This window comes from Caloenas nicobarica, chromosome 25 (genome assembly GCF_036013445.1).
Source record: "Caloenas nicobarica isolate bCalNic1 chromosome 25, bCalNic1.hap1, whole genome shotgun sequence".
NCBI classification, from domain to species: domain Eukaryota; kingdom Metazoa; phylum Chordata; class Aves; order Columbiformes; family Columbidae; genus Caloenas; species Caloenas nicobarica.
In genome coordinates this window covers 1,559,500-1,576,750 of record NC_088269.1, presented here as the reverse complement: position 1 = coordinate 1,576,750, position 17,251 = coordinate 1,559,500, and the positions used below count along the sequence as shown (strand labels likewise).

Here is a 17,251-nt window from a genome sequence, read left to right as displayed (position 1 = left end):
AGCCTCTCGAGATCATTGAGTCCACCTGTTCCCCCAGCCCTGGCACTGCCGCCTGTCCCTGAGAACCTCATGTCCGTCTGTCCAACCCCTCCAGGGATGGTGACTCCAGCACTGCCCTGGGCAGCCTGTTCCAATGCCCCACAGCCCTTTGGGGAAGAAATTGTTCCCCAGATCCAACCTCAACCTCCCCTGGCGCAACTTGAGCCCGTTTCCTCTGGTCCTGGCGCTTGTTCCTGGGGAGCAGAGCCCGACCCCCCTTGGCTCAAAGCTCCTTTCAGGCAGTTCAGAGATCAGAAGGTCTCCCCTCAGCTCCTGTTCTCCAGGCTGAACCCCCCAGCTCCCTCAGCCGCTCCCATCACACTTGTGCTCCAGCCCCTTCCCCAGCTCCATTTCCTTCTCTCAACTTGCTCCAGCACCTCAAGATCTTTCTTGGCATGAGGGGCCCAAAACTACCCCAGGATTCAAGGTTTGGCCTCCCCAGTGCCCAGTCCAGGGGAATTGCCACTGAATGCTGCAGGGAACAGCAGATGCCCAAACCCCTGGTTGGAAAACAGGCAAACGAGGGGCATTTCTGACAGACAACCCAAGCGTCATAGCCAGGAGGGCTCAGCAATAGGAGCCTCATGCTGCAGGATCTCGGTGTGACTGGGGGAACCATTCCTGGGGCTGAGAAAGCTGGAGCGGCAGCAGGAGGCAGCTCTCCACGCCCGGGGGGGTTTATTTGCCGTCTGATTCATCGCAGACCTGTCTCCAACACCAAGAAGTGGAAGGGTGAGATGAAAAGTGCTTCCCATCCTCCTTCATCCCAATGGCTCTATATAAATAGAGAAACTGTCCTTGTCTGACAGGTGACATCCTCAGCCAGCCCTGGGAACGATGGCAAAGTAACGTCACCGGAGCTGGTGAAAGCTCCCAGCCTGGCTGCTGCCCAAAAGCTCTTCTGGGGTGAAAGCCTGAGGGAAAGGGGCATTTTTCTCATCTTCCTCTCGTTAGGAAAAGGCTTCGCTCTGGGAATGGGACTCGCCTCCCGAGTGCTGTGCACCAGGTGCCATCCTGCTGCCCGAGCAAGGTGTCCCGAGCATATGGCACTTGCACAGGGGAAAACTGGTGGCCACATCCCTCTCCCTGGTGGCCATGGGCTCCACTCCCAACCCCTGAGAAAGCATCAGATGTCTTGACAAGCTGCTCCTTGTTCTTTCTGGGATGCTGAAGACTCATGGGGATGAGACATGGCCCTTTCCTGGTGGCTGTCCCTGCTGCTGTCCCCGCAGCTGATCATGGTGGCTTCCCCTCTCCCAGGTGATGTCCATCCTCCTGCACGGAGATGCTGCATTTGCTGGCCAGGGCATCGTGTATGAGACATTCCACTTGAGCGACCTGCCCTCCTATACCACCCACGGCACCGTCCACGTTGTGGTGAACAACCAGGTGAGGAGCAAATCCCTCGCGTCCCTGGGGCATCTCTGCTGGCTCAGATCTGGGTGGCAGCTGTTTCCCAGCCAATATTCCCAGTATGAGCCATAACCGTGGGGTCAGCAGTGGGAATTTTATACCCAGCAGCTTTTGAGTCCAGCCTGGTGCTGAGACAGTGCAACCTGATGTTCAGCATGCAAGATCATAGAATCATTTTGGTTGGAAAAGCCCCTCAAGCTCATCGAGTCCAACCATAACCCACCCCTGGCACTGCCCCCTGTCCCTGAGAACCTCGTCTCCGTCTGTTCAACCCCCCCAGGGATGGTGACTCCAGCACTGCCCTGGGCAGCCTGTTCCAATGCCCGACAGCACACTTGTGCTCCAGCCCCTTCCCCAGCTCCGTTCCCTTCTCTCAACTCGCTCCAGCACCTCAAGGGCTTTTTTGGCCTGAGGGGCTTAAAGCCAAACACCGTACACAGTATTTGAGTATTTGAGGTCACACAGGGCTGCTCTGTCCTGCCCCCACACAAACCAGTTGTCACTGGGGCCAGCCCAGGTGCCCAGGGCACAGGGGATGGACAGGACAGGAACCCCCAGCTCAGCTGCAGCACCCTCAAAGCTGCGTGTGCCGCTTTCCAAATTCTTACCCCTGTGTTGGTCCTGTTCTCTCTCACCTGCTACAGATCGGCTTCACGACAGACCCCCGGATGGCCCGTTCCTCCCCGTACCCCACCGATGTCGCCCGTGTCGTCAACGCCCCCATTTTCCATGTCAACGCGGACGACCCGGAGGCCGTCGTCTACGTCTGCAATGTGGCAGCCGAGTGGCGAAGCACCTTCCACAAGGACGTGGTGGTGGATTTGGTAAGAAATGTGGCATGAGGCTTTATCCGAAAGCCGTGGCTTTGGTGTGGATGCTCAGTGATACCTCTCGGGTTGTATTTTCTGAAAGCCGAGGTCCCCCTTCCCCTTCACCTTCCCCCTCCCCTCTCTCTTTCTCTTCTCTTGTCTTCTCTTGTCTTCCCTCTTCCCCCTTCTTTCTTCTGCCTTCTCTTTTTTGACACGAGGGGACGGAGGGGGTGGTGTAAATCAAGTCAACGAGGCTGCAATAGCACTCAGAGAGGCAACACTGTCTCCATATGGGGCCCTCCCTCACCTCCCGCATCGAGGAGGACACGCTTGGGTCTCTCCTGGGTTGTTCGGACCCTTCCTGGCACAGACACCCCATTATCTCCGACTGCTTTCGGAGCTGCGGGTTGCAAGCAGCTGCTTTCAAAGGCTCTTTCCTTCCCTGGCAGGTTTGTTACAGGCGCAACGGTCACAACGAGATGGACGAACCCATGTTCACACAACCCCTGATGTACAAACAGATCCGGAAACAGAAGCCGGTGCTGCAAAAATACGCGGAGCTGCTGATTTCCCAGGGAGTGGTAAATCAGCTGGAGTACGAGGTACTGTCCCCTGGGGCCTGGGAGGAAAACTGCGAGAAAAACTACTTGTTTGGTTCAGATCTGGGTGTGAAGGATGTGACAGGGCCTGTGCTTGTCACCTGGAGGTGGCAGAGCTGTGCCAGGGTTGGGCGAGCGCTGCAGCCCTGGCAGCGATGGGACTGGGAGCTGAGGCTCATCCTTGGGCTGTGCCAGCGCTGAACAGTGCAGGAACATCGAGTTCAAGGACTGTTCTGTGATCAGTGCAGCACAAGCCAGATGGCATTGAATACGAGTTGTCGATTTGGATGGCAGCAGAGATGTCCCTTGGGGGACAGGGACCCCCAGGCTGAACTGTGGGGACCAGCTGTGACCCTCGCAAGCTCACATTGAGGTCCCCAGGCGCAGCGCCCTTGTCTGGAGACCTCTTGCTAATAATTTCCTGCCTCCTTGTTCTGCCTTTCAGGAGGAAATTGCCAAATACGACAAGATCTGTGAGGAGGCCCATGCAAGATCCAAGGATGAAAAAATCTTGCACATCAAGCACTGGCTGGACTCCCCCTGGCCTGGTAAGTCACTAGGAACATTTTGGAGGTGACTAACAAAGAACTGAGCTTCTTGAGAGCCGTGGCGGCTATTTTCTAGTAAATCAGCCTGGTGAGGAGCTGGGGTGATGCTCTCTACTGCCCCAATGCGCTGGACTGCTCCTCCTCCTGCAGGTTTCTTCACTTTGGACGGCCAACCTCGGAGCATGACCTGCCCTTCCACCGGTTTGAACGAAGAGGATTTGACACACATCGGGCAAGTGGCCAGCTCGGTGCCGGTGGAGGATTTCACTATCCATGGAGGTAGGAGCTTTAGAAGCTGTGCCAGATGAGACATTTTTTCCGCAGAAGATGTGGGGTTGGGTTGGAACGTGGCCTGGAAGGAAGTGACCTGTGACAGAGCTTGGATATGTGTGGCCAGGGGACTCCTCCTCTCTAGTCCACTCTCCTGAGACCCCCATGGAGCTCTGGATCCAGCTCTGGGGTCCTCAGCTCAGGACAGACCTGGACCTGCTAGAGAAGGGCTGAAGGAGCCACAGAAATGATCCAAGCTGGAACAGCTCTGCTGGGAGGACAGGCTGAGAGAGTTGGGGTGTTCAGCTGGAGAAGAGAAGCTCTGGGGAGACCTTAGTGCGGCATTTCTTTGCTTAAAAGGGGACAATAAGAAAGATGGGGACAGGGGCCTGTTGCGATAGGACAAGGGGTGGTGGTTTTAAGCTAAAGTAGAGGAAATTCAGGCTGGATATAAGAAATTTTTGCCCCTGAGGGTGGTGAGAGCCTGGCCCAGGTTGGCCAGAGAGGTGGTGGATGAACCATCCCTGGAGACATCCCAGGCCAGGCTGGACGGGGCTCTGAGCAACCTGAGCTGGTGCAGATGTCCCTGCTCATAGCAGGGGTGGCACTGGGGTAGCTGGGAAGGTCCCTTCAACCCAAACTATTCTATAATTCTGTGGTTCATCCCTCTAGCAGGGCTGGATCCATTCTTCTGCCCCAGGCATTTGTGGGCTGTCACTCTGTGGGCAGGTTGTAGAACAAACACGGCGTTGCTGGAGCTCCCATGCCGGCTACGAACCCGCTTCTGTCCTGACAGGTTTGAGCCGTATTCTGAAAACCCGCGGGGAGATGGTGAAGAACCGGACGGTGGACTGGGCCCTGGCAGAGTACATGGCGTTTGGCTCCCTGCTCAAGGAGGGCATCCACATCCGCCTGAGTGGCCAGGATGTTGAGAGGGGGACGTTCAGGTAAAGTTGGGCTTTTGGTGACTGTAAAGGGGGGACGTTCAGGTAAAACCGAGCTTTTGGTGGCTGTAAAGATGAGGCATTCAGGTAGAGCTGAGCTTTTGGTGTTCATAAAGAGGGGATGTTCAGGTAAAGCTGGGCTTTTGGTGGCTGTAAAGGTTGATTCCAGCCTTCCCAGATGGCTGACGATGGAGTTAACACTTTCATCTCTTCCAGCCATCGCCACCACGTCCTGCATGACCAGAACGTGGACAAGAGGACCTGCATCCCCATGAACCATCTCTGGCCCAACCAGGCTCCTTACACCGTCTGCAACAGCTCGCTGTCGGAGTACGGCGTCCTCGGTGAGCGAGAGCTCTGCCCCTGCCATCCAGGTGGGGTGAGCCCTCTCTGGAGATTAACCCCCCTCGTTTCTCTCCCAATCCCTCAGGATTTGAGCTGGGTTTCGCCATGGCAAGCCCCAACGCCCTGGTGCTCTGGGAAGCTCAGTTTGGGGATTTCCACAACACCGCTCAGTGCATCATCGACCAATTCATCTGCCCTGGCCAGGCCAAGTGGGTCAGGCAGAACGGCATCGTCCTGCTGCTTCCCCACGGCATGGAGGGCATGGTAAAGAACCCTCCAGCTCGTGGGCACCCCAGGGTGCATATTGCCTACACCAGAGGCAAAGCCAAGCTCAGCAGTGGCCGGTAGCCTTGTCCCCTGCTCACTGCCCTCCCTCCTTGGTCCCCGCAGGGTCCCGAGCACTCCTCTGCGCGCCCGGAGCGATTCCTGCAGATGTGCAATGACGATCCTGACGTCTTCCCTGTGAGTGAATCACAGGATCACAGAACAGTTTGGGTTGAAGGACCTTCCCAGCTCCCTCAGTGCCCCCCCTGCCATGAGCAGGGACATCTGCACCAGCTCAGGTTGCTCAGAGCCCCTTCCAGCCTGGCCTGGGATGTCCCCAGGGATGGTTCATCCACCACCTCTCTGGCCAACCTGGGCCAGGCTCTCACCACCCTCAGGGGCAAAAATCTCTTCCTCATGTCCAGCCTCAGTGGTGGCTGCACTGAGCTCAGCCCAGGGTGGGGCACAGACCTGCAGCCTCTCCTGGGTCTCTGTGGGACTCTGGGTGCTCTGTGGGACTCTGGGTGCTCTGTGGGAGGGAGAAAAGGGAGAGGGAAGGGCTGGGTGCTACTCTCCTCCCCGCTGCTGGAGCTGCAAGGCCAAGAAGAATCTTGTGTTTTTCAAAATCTCCCTGGACCGCGCTGGCCGAGACAGAAACTGGACGATTTTGACGTGCGCCAGCTCTATGACTGCAACTGGATTGTTGTCAACTGCTCCACTCCGGCCAACTTCTTCCACGTCCTGCGGCGCCAGATCCTCCTGCCCTTCCGCAAACCGGTCAGTGCCGCAGCTCCACATCCCTGCCGAGCCTGGGGACAGACAGGGACTCGGAGTGGTCTTGTTCTTGGCAGCAAACATGGGCATTTTGCCTCTGCCTGGGCCAAGGACCTCATGATGCTCGGGCTGGCTCGGTACAGGACGTGCTGCCGCGGCTGCCGCCCCTCGTGCTCTGCGGGGAGGTCAGAGATGTTTGGGCTCGTGGTTAGTGGCAAATAACCTGCTCCAGCTGCTCACCTTCAGCTCCAGTGGTGGGACAGGCAGCTCCCCGGCAGCACCTCAGCCTCTTACCTGGGGAAAACCCAGACTGGGAAGGCTGGAGCTGTTGGAAAGCGGTGCCCAACCTGGCAGAGCACGGAACAAATCTGTGTTTGGGCGGGGGGAGCAGGTGGGTGCTTTGGGGAGCTGTTTCTGGTGAGACTGACCCCCTCGCTCTGCCTGTCTTCCCCTCCAGCTGATCATCTTCACTCCAAAGTCGCTGCTGCGTCATCCCGAAGCCCGCTCCAGCTTCGATGACATGCTGCCAGGTACGAGCAGTGGTGGGGTTTGTGTTCCCCCCGGCACCGCTCTGTGGGATGAAGGGTGAAGGGCAGGAGCCGATCACTTGGGGTAAAGTCCGCCTGGCAGCAGAAAGAGCAGCCGAGCGAGGCCGATGGCATCGGCACCTGTGCCAGGAGCTCGGTGCCGCCATGGCGCGTGTCCTGCTGTCCCCTCCAGCGCCGGGGTGGCACAGTTGTCCCTGCCGTGCCCAGGGTGTTGTCCCTAGACTGGGGCTCTTTACCTGGTGTGCATGCAAGTGAGTGAAATCCTGCACATGGACACAAGATCAAGAGGAAACGGCCTCAAGTTGCGCCAGGGGAGGCTGAGGTCAGATCTGGGGAACAATTTCTTCCCCAAAGGGCTGTCGGGCATTGGAACAGGCTGCCCAGGACAGTGGTAGAGTCACCATCCCTGGAGGGGTTGGACACACGGTTCTCAGGACAGGAGGCAGTGCCAGGGCTGGGGGAACGGGCGGACTCAATGAGCTCGAGGGTATTTCCACCCAAAATTGTTGTGTGATTCTATATTGGTTTTATTACAGAGTTGTACAAGTCTGGATGCTGGATCAAACCAGCATCCCAGCAATACAAAATTCTCCATCATTTATACAAAATCACATTACTATACAATATTTTCATACAAATCCTATAACATTATTCTTACTACGCATGCTCAGTGAGTGGGGTCTTCTCCTGGAGCCCAGCAGCCTTCAACAAGGAACTGTGGGTTTGGATTAAAATGATCTGATAATGAGCAAAGTTTACTTTAAGTGAAGCACATCCACAAAATTCAGCAATAATCACTAGATAATTAGCTCTCAATGGTTGACTTCTCAATTCCAGGGTAGCGTTTGTTCTACAATTAAAGATGAGTTGCTGATAGACAGCTCGTTTATTATTTGTATTAAAGTTAAGCTGTGCTAGACATTTCACCTATTATTAGTCCAAAATTAACTTACTAGAAGGCCTCATGATCAGGTCTTCTGGCCTATATGGCACTAAGGGCATCTGCAGGAGTTTGGGATTATCCAAATTTGTCTCATAAAAGCAGTTCTGTATTGAGAACAGTGTCCATAAATGTAATTAATTCACACTACCGAGTTTCCGGGAGCAGCAGGATGGGTGCAGACTGTGCCTGTCATATCAGCTGATACGGTTTCTGAAAATCTGTTTCTTTATTTGAACTTCCTGACCTTTTTTTTTTTTTTTTTTTTCAGTTGAATTGAATTTCACTTTGCTTTTTTGCTCTAGGGAGAAACAGAAACTAATGATTTCTTCTTTAGTTTATTTGGTGGGCTTAGAATTATAGAAGAATTTATGTTGGAGTGGACTGCTGGAGGTCTTTAAGTCCAGCCCCCTTCCCAAAGCAAAGCTTAACTTAAAAGTTAGATCTGCTTGACTTCTGAAATGAATCAAAATTCTATAACTACACAGCTAATTGGAATGTCACGTGTATTTGGTTGGTGCAAAAGTAATTGCGGTTTTGGACCGTGAATTTTAGATCATTATAACTATGCTCAAACGCATCTTTCTTAATCAAAATAGGAACCGTGATGTATTCCAGTATCAAACAGCAAATTTCAACAATGCAAAAACCACGATTAGTTTGGCACCAACTTAACAGCAGTTTTGTACTGGGAACCAGACCCGGTACTGGCTGGTCTGGCGGGGGCTCTGGGGGGTTTGGCCGGGGCCGCGGGTGTCCCAGGCAGCAGCCGGTGACGGCGCCATCCCCTCCCTTGCCAGGCACCCACTTCCTCCGCGTCATCCCCGACGATGGCCCCGCGGCGCAGAGCCCCGAGCGGGTGAAGCGCGTCCTGTTCTGCACCGGCAAAGTTTATTACGACCTGACGCGCGAGCGCAAGGCCCGGCAGATGGAGGCGGACGTGGCCATCACCCGCGTGGAGCAGGTGAGCGGGGTCTCCCCCGTGCCGGGGCTGCCATGGCCCCTGTGACGCCACCGTGACACCGTCCCTTGTCCCCCGCAGCTCTCCCCGTTCCCCTTCGACCTCCTCCAGCGAGAAGCCGAGAAATACCCAGTGGCCGAGCTGGTGTGGTGCCAGGAGGAGCACAAGAACCAGGGCTACTATGATTACGTCAAACCGCGGCTCCGCACCACCATCAACCGCGCCAAGCCCGTCTGGTAGGGACTGCGGGGAGTGGCTGTGATGCTTTGGGGGGAGCTTGTGGGCACAGACCCCCCTTCACCCCCTGCCTTCTCCCCGGCAGGTATGCGGGGCGGGAACCGGCGGCCGCCCCCGCCACTGGCAACAAGAAGACGCACCTGACGGAGCTGCAGCGGCTGCTGGACACGGCCTTCAACCTCGACGCCTTCAAGGACCTGGCCTGAGCGCCAGCGCGGCGGCGGCAGCATGTGCCCGCCCGCCCGTCCGTCTGTCTGTCCCATGCTCGCCCCCCCTCCCTCCTTAACTACAGACCTTGTACAACCCAACGCTGGTGCCTGAGTCCTTGTCCCGCTCGGGCCGGGGTCGGTGCAGCCGCCCCAGGGGGAAAAGGGACCGTGAGGTGTCCTCTCCATCTCCCGGGGGGGCTGGTCCCTGGGGCTTTTCCCTGGGGGTGTCCAGTGGGTCCAGCCCCCTCCCAGTTCCTCCCAGTCCTGTGTCGCAGTGGCCCCTGCAGCTGCTGCCTCTCTTGGGGGGGGCTCAGGCAGCTCTGGGGGCGCTGGTCCCCCCCACCCGGAGCCCCCACAGCTTCCAGGGCACCTGCAGGGGGTTCACCCATCGTGGGGGCACCGTCCCCCCCACTCACCCCCACAGCCGCTTGGCAGCACCTTGTCCACCCATGGGAGTCCTGGGTGGGGGCACGGGGGGGTGACCCCCAAATACAGAGTCCCCCTCGGTGCCACTCAGGTCCCCCTGCCGTGCGGGGTGCACCCACCCCCGGGTGTTTGCGCATCGTGTCACCGGCACACGCGGGTCCGTGTCCCCGCACACGTTGTCACACGCGGCTCTGGGTCCCGCCCCCGCTGTCAGCGCCGCCCGTCACGCTGCCACACGCTGGGTCACCCCCGCGCACACGCGGGTTGTCACACACGCACCTCCCCCCTCCCCCGTGTCACGACAAGACCCGCCCCGCCCCCCCCCCCCCCCCCGCTCTCCCGCTCGGTGCTCGACTGCCCGCGCCTGGCGGGCGGGGCCGTGCACACCGATGAGCTCGCGGGCCCATTGTGCGCGGCGGCGCGAGCTCGGGTGGGGGGCCCGGCCCGGTTCGGCTCCGCGCGCGCCCCGCCCCGCGTGGCCCCGCCCCCCGCGTGGCCCCGCCCCGCCCCCCCGAGGCCCCGCCCCCCGCCGCCATGGAGCCGGGGCCGCGCGCGGGCTGAAAATCCCGCGCAGCTTCCGCGCAGCCGCGCGCGCCCGGCGCCGCCAGGGCCATTTTGGGGCCGTTTCGCCAGCGGTGAGTGCGGGAGCGCCGGGCGGGCGGGTCCCTGCGCGCAGCCACCAACGGGCCCGCTCCCCCCGCTTCCCCGGCGCCGCGCCCGGGGGTGGCGGGGGCAGTTGCCATGACAGCGGCGGGGGGAGCCCGGGCCCGTCCCTGCGGTGCCGCCGGGCCCGGAGCGGGGAGCGGGGGCTTGTCAGCACCGGCGGGTGGTGGCAGCTCCCGGGGGCCGCGCAGGCCCGGCTCCCGCCGCGGGTCAACCCCCCCCCGGCCGTGCCGCCCTCCGCCATGGAACCGAAAGCGCCGGGGTGACCCCGCGGGCCCCCCCCCCGCTGCTGGGCTGGGCTGGAAATACCCCGGGCGGTGCCGGCGGCTCCGGCCGGGGGCGGGGGACGGTGCTGCGGGGGCCCCAGAAAGTCCCCGCGGTTCCCCCCGCGCGGAGGCGGGACCGGGGCGGGGGGGGGTGTCCGTGCCCACGGGGAATTTGGGGGGAAGCACGTGGGGGGGCTCTCGGGGGGACACGGACCCCGCGCCCCGCGGCGGGGCCGGTTCGCGGTGCCAGCCCCGGGCAGGACACCCGGTCCCGCTGCTGGAGGCCGGGAGGGCCGCGCAGGCTCCGGGTCGCCCCCCTCCCTGGGCTCGGCCCCGCCGGGGTCCCCGGTTCCCTCCTGGGGGTGGCCGCCCCCTCACCCGCCGGTTCCTCATCTCCCGCAGCCCCGGTGACGGTGACACTGTCCCGCCGCCGCCTCGGAAGCCCCGTCGTGCGCCCGGCCGCTGCCGATGAGCTCCATGAACCCCATGAAATCCTCCGGGTGAGCCCCTGCACCCCCGGGACCTGCTGCCACCCCAGCCAGTGGCCTCCGTGTGTCCTTCTGTCCTTCGTCTTAATTAATTTGTTTTTCTTTCTAGTGATGGTTCATTTGCATACGAGGCTGTTCCTTGGCAACCGAGCACCAATCAGCCGGCGGGATCCCTCTCCGTGGTAACCACCGTCTGGGGTGTCAGCAACACCTCCCAGAGCCAGGTACCCGCAGCATCCTCGGCCCCCACTCCAGAGACCCCCCCACACCCTGCCTGACCCGCTGCCGTCCCCCACTCCTCACACCCTCCAGGTTTTTGGCAGCCCCATGGGCCCCGGGGGGAGCAGCTCCAGCACCCCGCTGCTGCCCGGTATGGCCGGCACCGGCTCAGGGATGAACTCGCCGCCGTTCCTGCCGCAGCAGCCATTCACCGAGGGGGCACCTGGGAAGGGCTACGTGCAACCGGGCGTCTACGGCCGCGGCGCTTACCCCACCGCGCCGGGCTTCACCGCCAGGTAAGGCCGGTCCTGTGCCCTCCATTATGGCACGTGCTGTGGGGCCACCACACGCCCCTTCCCCATCTCTCTGTCCTCCAGCTACGCCAGCAGCCCCGGCGGCCCCGGCGGGATGGGGCTCCCCTCGCACGCTGGCCGCCCCTCCGCCGACTTCACCCAGGCGGCTGCCGCTGCCGCCGTCGCTGCTGCTGCCGCCACCGCCACGGCCACAGCCACGGCAACGGTAGCGGCGCTGCAGGAGAAGCAGAGCCAGGAGTTGAGCCAGTACGGCGCGGTAAGAGCTCGGCCGTGGTAGAGCCGGGGTGCTGGTGGCCGCCCCTGCCCTGCTGTGACCACCCCCTCTCTCCCACCACAGATGGGCGCCGGGCAGCCCTTCAGCAGCCAGTTCCTGCCACACGCCGGCCCCCGCAGCCCCGCCATGAGCCCAGCCGGCATGGCGGGTGTCATGGCTCCCTCCGGCGTCTCCCCTGTTGGCATGAGCCCCGTGCGGGCGCCTGGCGCAGGGCCCCTATACGGGGGGCAGCGGCTGCCCCAGCACAGCTACCCCGGCCCCGCCCCGAGCCAGCAGCTGCCCCGCCAGGGCCTCAAGCGGGCATATTCCACCGAGGTGAGCATCCGCGCCGGGGTACCGTGGTGTGCCGGGACCGGCCCCTACCGCCAGCGCTGACCCCCCTGGCCCCGCAGGGCTACCCAGCGCAGCCGTACCTCCAGGGCGGGCAGTACGCTGCGGCGGGGGCCCAGTACTCGCTCAGTGCCCCCCAGTCCTCCGCTCCGTCCCCCTCCTACCCCGGGCACAGGCTGCAGCAGGGCATGGGCCAGTACCTCTCCGCCTCGGGCAACACCGGACCCTATTACAAGGTACTGGAGTGGGGGACAGTGGGCACAGGGCGGGGGTGCCAGGCGGCTGCTGTCCCCTGGTGCCACCCACAGGGACATTCCTCCTCCCGCAGCCGGCTGAGCAGTTCAACGGGCAGAGCGGCGGCTTCGGTGGCTACAGCCAGGCGGCCGTTAACGGGGTGAGTCCCGGCGGCGGGTGGGGCGGGGTGGCGGGGCCAGGCCGGGCGCTGAGGGTGCGCGGTGCCTCCGCAGCCGGGCCGGTCGCTGCCGGGGTACCCCAGCTCGCCGCTGGCCGGGAACCCCACGCCCCCCATGACGCCGGGCAGCGGGATCCCGTCCTACGTTTCCCCGGGTCAGGACGTCAAGTCGCCCTTCCTGCCAGACATGAAGCCCAGTGTCACCTCCCTGCACCCATCGCCCGCGGGTAGGTGGGGGTGAGGGGGCTGTCGGGGCCGGGGGGACATCGCAGAGACATCCTGCCCAGGCCCTGGGGTGGGCCCCACCACGTCCAGCCCGGGGTCCATTGCCCCTTTAAGGGCAGGGTGCTGTGGGGAGGAGTTGAAGGAAAGGGGCGGGGCTTCAGCACAGGGGCGTGGCCACTGCCAGGGGTTTGTGGGGAGGGGTTGGGGCGGGACCTTAAAGCCGCTGCCCAATGAGAGAGCAGATAGAGGCAGTAGGAGGGGCTTCCTGGTAAGGGGGAGGGGCTATGAGTAGTGGGAGGGGCTTTTGGAAAGGGTGGGGCCTCAGTGGGAGGGGCTTGAGGCAGGGCCATGGTTGTTTTTGGTGGGCGGGGCTTCCACTGGGAGGGTGGGGCTTCTGGGGTGGGGTGTCCTGAGTGGGGGGGCCTCTTGGGCAGTGGGGGCAGTCGGTGGGAGGGGCTTCTTCCATTGGATGGGCCTCTGAGTGGGAGGAGCCTCTGTCATAGGGGTGGGGCCTCTGCAAGTGGGAGGGGTTTTGCACACTGGGGTGTGGTGTCAGGGAGGGGCTCTGTGGGGCGGGGCTTCCCTCAGGGTGGGGTCTTGGTGGGAGGGGCTCGCCGGGCGGGCGGCGGGTGCGGCCGGGGGTCCCCGCTGACGCTGCCCCCGCAGGGCCGGCCCCCGGCGAGGAGCTGCGGCTGACGTTCCCGGTGCGGGACGGGGTGGTGCTGGAGCCGTTCCGCCTGCAGCACAACCTGGCCGTCAGCAACCACGTCTTCCAGCTGCGCGACTCCGTCTACAAGACCCTCATGATGAGGTGGGGGTGGCGGGGGGCGGTCAGAGCGCGGTCCAGCGCCGCGGTGCATCCCCGGGTGTCACACGGTGCTGCTCGCTGTGGCTGGCCACGGCGCAGCGTTGTGCGGTGTGGTGCCGCGTTAGAGTGCGCGGCAGGGTTTGGCGTGGCGGTGCATGGCGTGGTTCGGCTCAGCGCAGTGCTGTATGTGGGGTGTATGGCACAGCGGTATGCGGCACAGTGCGGTATAGCGCAGTGCTACATGGTGCGTCTTGGCGTGGCGCTGCATGGTGCAGTGGTACACGGCGCAGCTTGGCACAGCACGGCACTGTGTGGTGTGACATGGCACAGTTCGTCGTAGTGTTGTATGGCATAATGGTGCGTGGCTCGGCACAGCGCTGCAGGGCACAGTGCGGTGGTACCCGGTGCGGTGGCTCTTGTGAGGCACCCCCTGCCCACACCCCCCTGCCCACCCCCCAGGCCCGACCTGGAGCTGCAGTTCAAGTGCTACCACCACGAGGACCGGCAGATGAACACCAACTGGCCGGCATCCGTGCAGGTCAGCGTCAATGCCACGCCGCTCACCATCGAGCGCGGCGACAACAAGACCTCCCACAAGCCGCTCTACCTGAAGCACGTCTGTCAGCCGGGCAGGAACACCATCCAGATCACCGTCACTGCCTGCTGCTGCGTGAGTCACCGCGAGGTCCCCGGGGGGGACGTGGTGGCGGTTTGGGCCACGGCTCAGCCCGCCCCCCCCCCGGTCTCTCCGCAGTCCCACCTGTTCGTGCTGCAGCTGGTGCACCGGCCCTCGGTGCGCTCGGTGCTGCAGGGGCTCATCAAGAAGCGCCTGCTCCCCGCTGAGCACTGCATCACCAAAAGTGAGCGGCACCACCAGCCCCCAAAGCCTGCATGGGCTCGGACATCCCAGTCCAGGGGCTCCAGCACAGTGGGGGGGGGACACACCATGGTCTGGGGGCTCCAGCAATGGCGGGGGCGGGCGGGACGGACACACCGTGGTCCAGGGGCTCCAGTATGGCTGGGGAGGACACTCAAGCCTGGGAGCTGCAGCAGTGTTGGGGGGACACCCCAGTCCAGGGGCTCCAGCACAGTGTGGGGGGGACACCGTAGTCTGGGGGCTCTGGTGCGGTTGTGGGGGGGACACCCTAGTCTAGGGGCTCTGGCGCGGTTGTGGGGGGGACACCCTAGTCTAGGGGCTCTGGCGCGGTTGTGGGGGGGACACCCTAGTCTAGGGGCTCTGGCATGGTTGGGGGTGGACATCCCAGTCCTGAGGCTCCAGCACAGTGTGAGGACAACACCCCAGTCCAGGGGCTCTGGCATGGTTGCGGGGGGACATCCCGGTTCTGAGGCTCCAGAATTGTTTGGGATGGGATACCCTGGTCCAGGGGCTCCAGCATGTTGGGGTGATGGGGCACCATGGCCAGATGCCACCATGGTGCCCCCCTGTCCCTGCATCCCCGTTCTGACTCTCGGTGCCTCCCCCTTCTCCCACCCCAGTCAAGCGCAACTTCAGCAGCGGGACCATCCCGGGGACCCCGGGGCCCAATGGTGAGGACGGGGTGGAGCAAACGGCCATCAAAGTGTCCCTCAAGTGTCCCATCACCTTCCGGAGGATTCAGCTCCCAGCCAGGGGCCACGACTGCCGCCACATACAGGTAGGGGCGGTGGTGGCAGGGGGCTGGGGAGTGTCCCCCACCCCATGGCCCCTCCAGCTGGCTCAGCCGCTGCTCTCCCCCGCAGTGCTTCGACCTGGAGTCCTACCTGCAGCTCAACTGCGAGAGGGGGACGTGGCGCTGTCCTGTCTGCAAGTGAGTGGGGGCCCAGCGGGGCTGTGCCTCAGTTTCCCTGTCCGGGGAGGGTTCCCTGCCCTCATCCTGCCTCTCCCTGCCTGCAGTAAGACGGCTTTGCTGGAGGGACTGGAGGTGGACCAGTACATGCTGGGCATCCTGATCCACATCCAGAAGTAAGTGTCCCTGCTCTGTTTGTCTGTGGCCAGCACTGTGCCACCCCCGGGGAGGCAGTGCAGCCGACCCCCACAACCTGACCCCCCCGGCCGTGTGCCGTTCTCAGCTCGGAGCACGAGGAGATCACCATCGACCCGACCTGCAGCTGGAAACCCGTCCCCGTCAAACCTGATGTCCATGTGAAGGAGGAACCGGAGGGGCCGGCACTGAAGCGGTGCCGGACGCTCAGCCCCACGCACATGGTGCTGCCCAACATCATGGAGATGATCGCGGCCCTGGGGCCCGGCTCCACACCCTTCCCGGCGCTGCCACCACCGCCCACGGGTGCCGCTGCCGACTACGCTGCCCCGGGTACGGGAGGGACCCATGGGGGACGGGGGTGGGCCCTGTCTGTGTTCCAACCCCCCCAAATCGCCTCCTTTCCCCCCACAGGTTCCACCTTTCCAGGACCTGGGGGCTTCCCCGAGCCTTTCCCCCCGCCCGGTGCCCCCGGCACGCCGACGCTGAGTGACTTTGCTCCGGGACCTCCCCCCATCTCCTACCAGTCCGACATCCCCAGCGGCCTCCTGGCCCCCGAGAAGCCCCCTGTGCCCCCTCTCTCCGCACAGGTCAGCTGGGCTGTGGGTGGGAGGCTCCCCCCCGCCCAGGCCCCATGTCTCCAAGGGGGTCCCAATTAGGGGAGGGTCTCACTGCTGCGCTCTCCCCCACGCACAGTTGCCCCCGCCAGGGCGGATAGAGCCGTCCCACCCCCCTGTGCAACCTGGGCTGCACAACCCCGCCCTGGGCAGCCAGCCGGCACAGCCCCTGCACCACCGCAGCGCCCCAGCACGGCCCGCCCTGGGCCCCCCCGGCCCGGCACACGCCGCTGATGTCGCCTTCCCCCCCGCGCCCAGTGACGGGTCGGAGCCGGCCCTGGACGTGAGTACCGTGGGGGCAGGGGGCTGGGGGTCCTGCTGTGGGACCCCTGGCCGCCAAGGGGTGGGGGGGGGGAGCTGGGGGGCCGGTGTTCACACGCGCTGCCCCCAGCTCCTGCCTGAGCTGACAAACCCCGACGAGCTGCTCTCCTACCTGGGCCCCCCTGACCTCCCCAGCAGCAGCAACGATGACCTCCTCTCCCTCTTCGAGAACAACTGAGCCATCCCCACCCCCCCACGGGGCTCGGGGTGGGGGGCAGCGCCAGCGTGACCCTGACCCTGCAGAGCTGGGACCCCCTCCACCCCAAACACGGGGTTTTCCCCGGATGGGACAGACAGACAGACAGATGGGCTCAGCCCCCCCAGAAGCACAAGGCTGTACATAGTGTAGAAACACTACTCTGTGTGTGTGTGTGTGTCCCCGAGACTCCCCCCCCCCCGCCCCCCCAAATTTAAAGGCAAGTGCTTCACTGTGGGGCCTGTGCCCCCTGTATAAATGTGCAGATGCTGCTTCCCCGTGTAACACACGTGCCCAGCAGGGTGTGGGGTCAGCCCCCCAGTTGCCCCATGGCCCCCCCAGCTGTGGCGCTCCCTGTACCGTACCCTTGTCTCTGGCTATTAAAGGATTTTGTCTCGGCGGGGCTCACGCGTGTTGCTGGGCAGGTGCCGCCCCCGCGCTCACCCTCGGCGCTTTGTCGCCCCCGGGGTGGGTGTCCCCAGGGTGGCGCTGAGCCGTGCCCGCCGCCATCGATCGCTAACCGCGGGCAGGGCAGCGTGGCCGGGGCTCCTTGCCCGCTGCTGCGGGGGGGGGGTGTCCCTGGGGCTTCTCCAACGCGGGAGCTGCGGCTCGGGGCTGCCCGGGCGCCCCAATAAAGGCCGCAGCGGCCGGTACCGCAAGGCCCGGAGCTGTGCCCCCGCGCCCGCACCGGCCCCGCCGCCGCCATCCCCCTTTCCCCCCAACCCCGCGGGCAGCGCGCACGCGCGCCGCGCCCTTCCCGCCCCCGCCTTCCCCCCCCCCGTTCCAAACGCGTCGCCGCCGATTGGCCGC

At 63.3% G+C, this 17,251-nt stretch overlaps 2 protein-coding genes across 5 annotated transcripts in view; both read left to right on the top strand.

Moving 5' to 3' along the window:
* OGDH (oxoglutarate dehydrogenase) overlaps nucleotides 1-8,999 on the top strand; it is a 32,089-nt gene extending 23,090 nt beyond the window's left edge. For both annotated transcript variants that reach the window (XM_065651610.1, XM_065651609.1), the window contains 14 exons: nucleotides 1,300-1,428; nucleotides 2,097-2,276; nucleotides 2,711-2,863; nucleotides 3,306-3,408; nucleotides 3,559-3,687; nucleotides 4,475-4,625; nucleotides 4,839-4,966; nucleotides 5,053-5,231; nucleotides 5,358-5,429; nucleotides 5,886-6,008; nucleotides 6,463-6,535; nucleotides 8,294-8,457; nucleotides 8,536-8,690; nucleotides 8,777-8,999. In XM_065651610.1, coding sequence (XP_065507682.1) covers nucleotides 1,300-1,428; nucleotides 2,097-2,276; nucleotides 2,711-2,863; nucleotides 3,306-3,408; nucleotides 3,559-3,687; nucleotides 4,475-4,625; nucleotides 4,839-4,966; nucleotides 5,053-5,231; nucleotides 5,358-5,429; nucleotides 5,886-6,008; nucleotides 6,463-6,535; nucleotides 8,294-8,457; nucleotides 8,536-8,690; nucleotides 8,777-8,897 — 1,860 coding nt within the window. In that variant the 3' untranslated portion in view covers nucleotides 8,898-8,999. The remainder of the gene's footprint in view (nucleotides 1-1,299; nucleotides 1,429-2,096; nucleotides 2,277-2,710; nucleotides 2,864-3,305; nucleotides 3,409-3,558; nucleotides 3,688-4,474; nucleotides 4,626-4,838; nucleotides 4,967-5,052; nucleotides 5,232-5,357; nucleotides 5,430-5,885; nucleotides 6,009-6,462; nucleotides 6,536-8,293; nucleotides 8,458-8,535; nucleotides 8,691-8,776) is intronic.
* An 886-nt stretch (nucleotides 9,000-9,885) lies between these two features.
* On the top strand, nucleotides 9,886-16,834 carry ZMIZ2 (zinc finger MIZ-type containing 2). Of its 3 annotated transcripts, none has more exons than XM_065651613.1 (19): nucleotides 9,886-9,961; nucleotides 10,658-10,755; nucleotides 10,853-10,967; nucleotides 11,056-11,258; nucleotides 11,340-11,532; nucleotides 11,614-11,865; nucleotides 11,943-12,116; nucleotides 12,209-12,274; nucleotides 12,453-12,519; nucleotides 13,184-13,328; nucleotides 13,785-13,995; nucleotides 14,080-14,185; nucleotides 14,823-14,980; nucleotides 15,066-15,133; nucleotides 15,220-15,288; nucleotides 15,396-15,640; nucleotides 15,722-15,897; nucleotides 16,004-16,207; nucleotides 16,316-16,834. In XM_065651613.1, the coding sequence occupies exons 2-19, from the start codon at nucleotides 10,724-10,726 to the stop codon at nucleotides 16,421-16,423; spliced, it is 2,592 nt and encodes an 863-aa protein (XP_065507685.1). In that variant the 5' UTR covers nucleotides 9,886-9,961; nucleotides 10,658-10,723; the 3' UTR covers nucleotides 16,424-16,834. The 3 variants fall into 3 exon arrangements, with proteins under 3 accessions (XP_065507685.1, XP_065507684.1, XP_065507683.1); XM_065651612.1 differs by having other exon boundaries at nucleotides 12,348-12,519; nucleotides 16,381-16,834; XM_065651611.1 differs by having other exon boundaries at nucleotides 12,348-12,519.
* Nucleotides 16,835-17,251: the final 417 nt, after the last annotated feature.